The sequence below is a fragment of the Volvox carteri genome, assembly GCF_000143455.1.
Source record: "Volvox carteri f. nagariensis unplaced genomic scaffold VOLCAscaffold_17, whole genome shotgun sequence".
In the NCBI taxonomy this organism is placed as follows: domain Eukaryota; kingdom Viridiplantae; phylum Chlorophyta; class Chlorophyceae; order Chlamydomonadales; family Volvocaceae; genus Volvox; species Volvox carteri.
This window is the reverse complement of record NW_003307560.1, coordinates 502,650-512,923: the sequence shown is the minus strand read 5'-3', so window position 1 is coordinate 512,923 and position 10,274 is coordinate 502,650. Positions and strand designations below refer to the sequence as shown.

Sequence of the window (10,274 nt, the reverse complement as noted above, 5' to 3'; positions counted from 1 at the left end):
TGCCCAGTCGTTAAGTGGTCCACGAACTGGGTTTGCTGAGCCATTCTTTGCCTTAGGTTGGCCCTGCATATCGAAGAGTTCGCAATTGTCACCCTTATGGCCATGCTGCCTACAGAATCGGCACAACCCCTTGGTCTTTATGTCATATAATTCCCCGTGCGTCAGAAAACGACCGTCGCCTGCCGCCGTCACACGGCTTGTTCGGCTGGGGTTTGTCGGTTGGGCCATCGAATGTCTTGCTTGGCAAGCAGCAGGAGTGGTAGGGGTACTTGTGGATGAGCCTGCTGCAGAGCCCACAGCAGGGCCAGCACCTCTCGTTGCCATCACTCCCCGTCGGGCGGCCTCCAGGTATCGAGGTTTCTTCGAGGTAATCAGCAGGGTGGGACACAGCAAGGTGGCGTTTAGGAGGAAATCGAGGCGCTTCCACATAGTGGCGTAAGGTGCTTCCTTTCTTGCACCTTTACCGATACACTGACGCTACAACGTATTTGGCACCTTGAAAGGAGCGTGACTCCTCTTTAAAGGCAGCGGAAGATCTCCTTCCTCCCGTCTACTGGATGGTCACGATGATATCGGCATCAGCGAGCATCGGCAAGGTTTAACCGTACAAATGTCGTACACGTCTAGAAACATCTGGGTTCTAGACTGTTCAGTACAAGATATCAGACATGATGCATGTCTTCCATAACCAGCATAGTTTTCAGGATGTTCACTACAACAGTCGCACTCATCCAATTGTTTCGTTTTGGTTTTTGGCTTACTATACTACGTCTTTGCCACGAGCCCTCTGCTGCCTGTGCGCGCTATACCCACGGCCGTAAGCCCGCGGCCTTCACAAGGAGGGGCACAAGAGGCGATATCGGTATTACTTTACAATAGGAAGACAAAATGTTCTAGCGATGAAAAGAAAACGTATCTGAACAGTAGAGAGTCCCTACCATGCAAGCCAGTGAACAACGCAAAGTAGGCGAAAGCAAGTAAAATACACGACGATGAAAATTACGACAATATATTATGATCAGGCAGAATGCGCGAGGGCTTGAGCGTTGTCATCAGCGCCGACATTGGAAAACGCGGCGATGCTGCACCCGCATGAGGCGGAATGAACAGAGATCCAACCGACCAGGCACCCAACGCCGCGTACCCATCTTCAGAAGTGAACGATAACGATATTGGTGTCGGTACTGGAGTGCACTCAGCCTCGGCCCACTCGGCCACATGACCCTGGCACGTGCAAAAACAAACATGCTGCAAGCAAGGAAGACGAGAATCAGCAATACCAGCCTTTCGGCTAATAAAAACGTGAGCACTTTCTGCTTCAACTGCGAACTGGCGCACTGCGAATCCGGACGCACCTCTGGCCAAAAAGTTCCTCGCAGCTCGAAAATCCGCACAGCCAAATAGATGGAAAAGACATAACATGCTCTGTATATATATGTTGCTCGGAACGAAGAACACATAGAGCCCTCCCGGCAGAACCAGATTCCAAAAAAACATACCGCTCCTGGGTTGCGTGAGCACTGCTTTTGTCTGAGCTGAGCTATACAAGGGGCAGCAGCAGCAGCAGCAGCAACAGCAACAGGAGGCGGAAGAGGTCACGTGAGGATGCATAATAATAAGGATGAAAATTTCCGCCCTCTGCTTCCACGACGCCAGCGAGGTATGAAAGGAACCAGAGAAGCTCTCATCCCGCGTTTTGCTTTTTTCAGCTTCCTCCTCCATATGCCGCCCCAATTGGTAAGGCCGCAATGCTAATAACAGCAACCAGCAGCGTCCAGATCCCGGCAGGTGGGGGCACATTTCCATTTCTTGAAGAGGAGAACGGAAGACTTGACATCACGTACCCACGCCCAGATGCGTACATACAGACATACACACAGACATGGACCGACATACACACAGACACGCGGCCACCTGGCGACCACCGCTCAGACTCTCCATACCTTACAGAGAGGATGAGGGCAGGTGGGCTTACCCTCGAGGGGTGTTGTGGCGCCCGTGAAACATGTGGGTGGTTCACATCGGGTTGATTCAACGCATCAGGTAACTAACGGCCCATCCCGGTGCGAGGCGTAGCGACATCCTGCCGAATCCTTACCACTACCACTACTACCACTACCACTGCTGCCAATACCAATACTACTAATACCGCTACTGATAGTAATAATAATAGCATTAATAACCATTCTGACGATCCTCGTATCACACATTCCAGACTCATCGCGTATATGGCTTGGAAAGAGTGAAGGGGAGAGGAGGAGGTGGGATTGCTGGAGGGGGGGGAGATGAGGAAAACAAGGCATGGAGGGAAAGGAAGGCCGCCAAGCCCCGCCTGACCGCCAATCTCCCATAATGGGCACGGACGGCCGTGGGCACGTGCGTAGTGAACGGCCCCTTCGCCCAAAGAGTTGCAAGCGCGCAGCACCAGCTCTGTTCTTAATGCTCCTCACATCCCTCAGCGCCAATTCCGCCCTAGCTCCCGCAGCCCTCATCATCCTTTTGTATGCTTGCCTGAGCCATATGTGTGGTCACCAAACGCGCTGCGTCGCCGCCGTGTTGATATCAAGCAGCAAAAAAAAACTTCCAACTGATATATAACAAACAAACCCAAACCAAAACGTGATCGATACAATACATGATATAGCACCTCCCTGAAATGCGATATGTAAAATCGGAAAAGATAATAATTACGTACCTGCCAAAGCTACCACATCATTCTGCTTCTTTTTTTCCATCAATTCCGGAAATACATCCTTTCTAACCTATTCTAAACTACCACAATATGATATCACGCGTCATGGCGATGACGGCAGCCTCAAGAGATAGCCAGCGCTCCGAATTACAGGTCGCAACTGGCCGCCATCAGAAGCGCTCTTAGGAATACGTCCGGAACATCGATATGCCCTTTGCAAATGATTAAACAAAAGACCACAGACCCCAAGCACGCATACGTGTGTGCGAGAGGAGGAGGAATGGAGGAGGGAGATTGACAACAGCAGTGAGCAGGGAGGGGGTAGTACTTCCGCAAGAGCTATATGTGTGGCTATTGCTGCACCGCATGCTACTCGTGCCAACTACCTGCCGCAACTCAAATACCCGCGGCAATCCACAAGAACCACTCAACTACGGCAACAAATAACTAGCAGCTGTAAAAAGAAACTACCGACGTCTTACCGGCCTATTGGAAAGCATCCGCCGCTTGTCAGCCGTAGCAAGCTCGAAAAACAACGCCTCAGAGTTCCCCTCGTTCACTGACTCCCCCAACATCGCTGGGATAGTAGCGCTACTGCCGCTGCTACTGCTGCTCCTCAATGGGACCGCTTCGAAGGATAAGAGCTCCATCACATCCCCTCCGCACCACCGCCCGCGTGAGACTCGACAAACCCGATAAAACCATTTGGCGATTGCGTAATGCCTTGACCCTGCTACTTTCGTAGCAATCCGCGACTCAAACCGATCGATGCTCCTCCACCGCGCCCCAGATAAAACCATTTGGCGATTGCGTAATGCCTTGACCCTGCTACTTTCGTAGCAATCCGCGACTCAAACCGATCGATGCTCCTCCACCGCGCCCCAGATAAAACCATTTGGCGATTGCGTAATGCCTTGACCCTGCTACTTTCGTAGCAATCCGCGACTCAAACCGATCGATGCTCCTCCACCGCGCCCCAGATAAAACCATTTGGCGATTGCGTAATGCCCTCGACGCTGTTGGCACATCACACCGCAGCCTGTCCCAAAAAGTGGAAGAGGCCCAACACCATTTTTGCTTTCCTGCGAAGGATGCTTTCCTGTATCCTTCGCTATCGCCCTCATCTCCGCACCTCGCACACCGCAGCCCCTATCCGCAGATGATGATATTCCGGCCTCCCCAAACCGAAGCAAACACCAAACCTCACAACGCTAAAGGGCCCTCGCAGGAGCGCCTTTTCGCTCTGAAACCCCCCAGGTGCCGTGTCGGCAGGTGTATTGCGTTGTAACGATTTGTTTAGCGGGAAGACGCGCTAGGGGCTCGCACAGTTGGCAACAGAAATAGTTGTGAGACACACACACACGCACATACACATACATACACACACTCACACAGATATCAAAGCCTCTTTGGTCACCGCACAACGCGGCCCCGGGGTCAACTTAGGAAACTGGAACACAGCGCCATACAGACACACACGGGGTATATTTGCACGACCCAGGAACATGGCACAAGATGCGACATTGCTGTGTATGGAGATTCCAAAAATCTGTCATGCCCGACCCCTTTCATTGACACCACATGGTACCAGAAGTATGTGTACGGCACAGGTACACTCCGTATTCCAAATGGGCCTTGTATGCGTACATGCCTGGACCCAAGCACCCGTCCTCAAAAGTACGCACACGTAACACACTCATGCGTATGTGTACATATGAAGCGGACATACATAACAACGAAACAATTTAACATTAGTAACTCGAATAGCATGGGTCTTGGGGTCTAAAACAGGACGTTGGCTTTAACCTATTGAGCAATCAGACAAACACTGCGACAGCCCTCTTTTTCAAACCTCAAACAAAAAACTTTTGAGTTGGGAACATCATCAAGACATGTTTTTTATGTGAAACCTGAAGTCGGCTCGCAAGCTTTCCCCTTCGCTTCCGCAAGGACCGACCGACCGACCGACCGACCGACCGATCGATCGACCGACCGACCGACCAAGGCAAACGAACGTCGAACTAACCAGCTAACCCATTATAAACCGCAATCTTATGAGGCATGCTTCAGCAGTTCAATTTAATCTAACCATTTGCACCATAACACAAAAGACGACAATCGTACCACATGAACACATCTGCACAGATATCAAGGCGTGCACGAACACATCACGCTTGTGTCTGTGTGTACGAACTTAACACTACGCACTACGCACATACACAAAGGACACGTCGCCTTTGTCACCAACCGGGAACTCACACCACACCACACCACACCTCATACCATACCACACCTCACCACACGCCTCACCACACCTCATACCATACCACACCTCACACCACCTACCGCACACGCATCTCCCTCTCACATCAACCCAAAACAAGTCACATGCAGCCAGTGGCCGTGTAGGATGCGCCGTACATGTGTACATGCCATGACTTCCAATGCGCACATGCTGCATTTGCCTTTGCGTATGCTTTTTTGCATGTGCGTATGCGTGTGCCTATGCATGCATTTGCTTTGCACATGCATTCACATGTGGGTATGCATGTGCTTTGTGTGTATGTTTGTCTTGGGTACCAACTTATCGGCCCATGTCAGCGGTACACAGCGCCGCCTGAAGGCATGTGTGTATGAAGGGGGCAGGGGACGGCTAGGGCATTTTTTGTTGGTTGCATCCCCCCGCCCCGCCCCGCCCCCCGCCCCGCCCCGCCCCCACCCCCTACACACCCACACACAAATTCAACACACCCACACCTAAGTAGTAGTGTGGGAACACAGCCCTGGAGAGTTGATCACAGAAACAGACTGCCGCAGACCAACCTCCACCTCAACCCAGGTCGTACTTCGTGCAACCATGGCATTGCACTGTCCTGAGAGGGGCCCCCCAACACAACACTGCAACGGGTCACGAGGCAAGGACCGCTCCCGCTGGGAAGGCTTAGGGCCTTAGCAGTGGGACTGAAGGACAGTGGGCTGAGACAGCGTAGTTGGAGGACAGGGGGCACAAAGACAGAGCCGCACATGAAGTTGCCGCCCCCATCCCCCCCTCCAGATGATCTGCCCGGCTGACCTCAAGGGCCCTCTGCAGCCCCCGGACACATCTATAGGCCTCCCTTAGCACCCAAGGTGGGGGAACCCTCACCCGCAGCCGTCGTGTTACGGACATACTCTCCCCAAATCCTCCGAAACCAAAACACAAAAGCTATTAGCTGAGGGGGGGGAAATGTTTCAGAGTAAATGCAGAACGAAGGAAATGACAGCAGGCGGCCTCAACAGGACACATGCAAAGCCGCCTTCGCTGTCGTACAGATCTCGTATATAGAGTGGATGATGCATTGTACAACGTCCATTCGACTTTTTTGTGCTTTGTGTACGGCACACCGTCAATGGCGATACCACCACCACCACCACCGCATTCGCAGCAGCAGCAGCATCAGAAGGCTACGTACACAAACAAACATCAAGTAAGACATGTTTACCTTCTTTTGCGGTGTGAGTGGAAGACATTATATTGTTATTATTATCAGTTCTTCTTCCTTTTCCCACACCATACCCCCAACCACCCCATTACACCCCCCTCTCCTTATACGCAAGTGCGAGTACAACACACGACGACACAGTACACCACTCACACGCACATGATCAACCAGATCGGTAATCCAGCGAGGTAGCGCTGAGGAGGCGATGCACACTACAAGCTCAACCATCTGTAAGTATGTCTGTCCGCGCATCACGACAGGAACTACACCGCATTTTAATACCCAACATTGGCAGCTGCGAGGAAAAGAAGAAACAGACGAAAGAGAAGAACGGACATCGACGAGAGAGAGGAGACACGGAAGACACAGAAGAACACGAACAAGATCGAACTCTCCCTATATCAAGACCTCTACGCGTTCAAGATGCAAAGCTGAAGGCGTGGTACACAATCTTTTACGGTAGAACCCGCACCACCCGGTGGTGGCTACACATCCTCCCCCCTTCCATCGTCGTTTCCGCCGCATCGAGGGGGAGAGACCACCCCGCCCCGCCCCGCCCAGGCCCTCCATATCCACACACACACATACCCCCGCAATTACCCCCGCACACATACCCCCCACATAGTAGGCATCTCAGCCGCCTTTCTTCTTGCCGTAGCTCCGTCGACCTCCACCGCGCCGGTCGACGAATTTCCGTTTGTAGTGCATCTGCCTCTTGGGCGCCACCCAGGGGTCCAGAGCGGTGTCCGGGTCGCGGATGATGTCATCGCGGTTTCGGGCGACAAGCGCCAACGTCTTCTGCGTGTAGGCACATGTATGTATATGTATATGTATATGTATATGTATATGTATATGTATATGTATATGTATATGTATATGTATATGTATATGTATATGTATATGTATATGTATATGTATATGTATATGTATATGTATATGTATATGTATATGTATATGTATATGTATATGTATATGTATGGCTTAGATTACACTGTGGGCCGCGGGAGCCGGAACACAGCGCAAGGGTCGGGAGCACACGGCACATGCATGCATGCATGCATGCATGCATGCATGCATGTATGTATGTATGTATGTATGTATGTATGTATGTATGTATGTATGTATGTATGTATGCCACTTGAATGAACGAATTGCTCGAGGCCGTACGAGACCGTAGTGTACGGCTGCAAGTGAGTGACGAGATGGTGGAGTGAATATGTATGTATGTGTGTCTGCCACTTCTGTGTGCGCTCCCAATCCCGCCGCCCCTGCCGAGCGCATGGAGGCAACCTCCAAACAGTATGGCTTCCCACGGTTCACCGTGTGCATCACCCACCACTACCCCCACCCCCACCATCGCCCACCACCAGCACCACCATCATGCCCTCCTAGCCCACACACAGCCAACGGCGGTGCCCCGGGGCCGGACCCCACCTGGCGCTCGTCCTCGCTGATGTGCGGGTCGCTTGCCACCGCACCTCCGAGCTTGTCCAGGCTGGTCAGCTTGCGCTGCGGCCAGCGCCCAATGCCCAGAGCGCGACAGCGCCGCTTCAAATCCGTGCTGCTGACACCCAATGTACGTGAAACATCCGCCACGGGAAGGTGAAACATGCTCCGTAGGAGCTCCATCGTGACTTGAACCTCGGCGGCTTTGGAGCCGCCGATGGGGCTTGGGTCCGCCGTGGTGGCGGCGGCGACGGCGGTGGCGGCGGCGGCGGTAGCGGCAGCGGGCGCAGCCGCAGCAGTGCTGGTGGTGGCGGTGGTCGGGCCACCAGCGGCCGTCATGGTGACGTCGGAGTCGCAGTCGCTGTCCTCCCCATCGCATTCCGCCAGGTCGTCGGCCATGAAGACGTCTAGGGGCAGTGATGGTGGCGGCGGCAAGTCATCCTGCATAGAATCGTCGTGCATATCGTCCACCACGACAGTGCTGGAGGTTCGGCCACCGGCAAGTGGGACGTGCAACAGCAGGGTTCCGCCGCGATCCGCACCATCTGTGGCGACGGGCCCTGCGCTGGCCGCCGCCGCTGCCGCCGCCGCCGCCGCACCAGCAGCCAGCTTCCTCGAGGCCGCCATATCCAGCTGCCCGAGGCGCAGATCGCCCTGCGGCACGACCAGCTGCAGTTGGTGCTCGTACAGCAACGTGGTTTGCTGTTTCAATGTTAGGTTAGCCCTTGGGTGGTCGCTGCCGAGCGCCATGGCTGACTGGCCCAAGGGCCTCATTTCGGCCTTCACTTCAGCGCCGCCAAGCTCGGCCTTGATCTTCCAAGGAACAGCGCCCTGGTCGTGAACCGATATCCATCTGGGCCGAGCAGGAGCTGGCGCCGCCTCCACCACCGCCTCATTGAGCTTCTTCAGAGGCGCGTCGTCAGGTGCCGCCTGCACCCGCCGGCTCCCCTGCCAGCTCTCAGGCAGCGGCGGCGGTGACTGTGAGGGCGTGTTGGGCCCGCATTCAGGTGCGGCGAACGCACTGGCTGCCGCGGCTTCCATGGACACCTGCTGGGGTGCGCCGCTCGGCTTGGGTTGCGGGTTGGCACGCTCGTTGTGGGTCACCAGTTTGGTCCTTGCCAGCGCCGCTGCGGCTGCATGCGCGGCGGCAGTAGCGTCCTGCACGGTTTTAGACGACGGCCAGGGTGCCGCCAAAATCTCCGCCATCAAGTAGTCCTCCTCTTGCACATCGTCGTAGTGACTCGAGGAAAGAAGTTGCGGCGGCAACGGCGGCGGCGGCGGCGGCGGCAGGGGCAGCAGGGGCAGCGGGTCGGGCTGTAGCTGCAGCTTGGGCTGTGACGGGAGCTGTCCTACCTGCGCTGGCTGGGCCTCCAAGGGCTGTAGCCGAGGGTATCGACTCGGTAGATCGCCCCTTGGATGCGCGCACACCAGCGGCTGCAGCAGCTGGGGCTTGGCCTCCAAGTACCAGGTAGTACTATGTGCCGGCTGCAACTGAGTTTGCTGCTGCTGTTGTTGCCAATGCTGTTGTAGTTGGCTATGCCGTTGTAGCTCCAGCTTCCGCTGTTCCAGCTGCTGCTGCTGCTGCTGCTGCTGCATTTGCTGCTGCTCCTGCATTGACTGCATTTGCTGCTGCATTCGCAGCTGCACTGGCTGTTGCATTTGCTGCATTGGCTGCATTGGCTGCTGTATTCGCGGCTGCTGGTGATGCTGTTGTTGGTGGGGTTGGGCAACTGTGCACTGCTGGGGCAGCTGCGCCTGCAGGCCCTGATGCTGGTGATGCAGCAACAGCTGCTGCGGCTGCCGTTGGCATTGTTCATAGGTTTCCTGGAAAACGGTACCAATCACAACGGAGCGCGACGCGGGCAGATCAGCTCCCACCAAGGCCGGGGTAGCTCCCAGAGGAGGAGGAGGAGGAGCGCCTCCCGCGGCCACCACCATCTGCTGCTGCTGGCCGCCATGGGGTCCGAAGGATGGCTTATGCGGGTAGCCCAAGGCCCACCTTCCCCCCCTTGCTGGCGCCGTGAGCTGCGGTACGGGCGGTGCATAGACGGTGGATGTAGACGCATGCATAGACGCGGGCGGTGAAGGATTGGGCACCTGAGCTGGCCCAGGCCCAGGCGCAGGCATGTAGGCGGCCGAGGGCGCTGGCGCTGGTGCAGGCATGTAGGCGGCTGAGGGCGCTGGTGCTGGCGCAGGCATGTAGGCGGCTGAGGGCGCTGGTGCTGGCGCAGGCACGTACACAGCCGATGGCGCTGGTGCTGGAATGTAGGCGGCCGAGGGCGCTGATGCTGGCGCTGCGGCCCAGCTGGCCGGGAGCTGCGACATCTGCGCCGCCGACTGTGGCTGCGATTGCGGCAGCCATGCGCCGGGCAGTGCGCTCAGTTCAGGACCCGGGTTGGCAGGCAATGACGATCCCAGGTTCAAGCAGGCGAGATGAGATGAAGCCATCTTAGGACTAGAAGGCCGCAAAGCGCAATCCTCGTTATGCCGCGCATCAATTGCGAGCATGCCCTGGTCAAGAGACGACGGCGCTGAAATCGGCCAAGCTCCGATGGCTTCTAAGACATCCCCATTCTGATTAAAATAACCTTGTGGAAACGTAAACTGCCTCGACGTTGGTCCAGAGCTAGACAGGCCGTGTCGGACGTCGTCGG

At 55.4% G+C, this 10,274-nt stretch overlaps 1 protein-coding gene across 1 annotated transcript; it reads right to left on the bottom strand.

Annotated features, from left to right (window-relative positions):
* Window positions 1–6,807: 6,807 nt before the first annotated feature.
* Window positions 6,808–9,982, bottom strand: VOLCADRAFT_127314 (RWP-RK domain-containing transcription factor; the record flags this gene model as incomplete). The annotated part of the gene is made up of 4 exons (XM_002950008.1): window positions 6,808–6,972; window positions 7,609–7,815; window positions 7,966–9,075; window positions 9,620–9,982. 4 exons carry the CDS (start codon window positions 9,980–9,982, stop codon window positions 6,808–6,810), a joined length of 1,845 nt encoding a protein of 614 aa, XP_002950054.1.
* Between the last annotated feature and the right edge of the window lie 292 nt (window positions 9,983–10,274).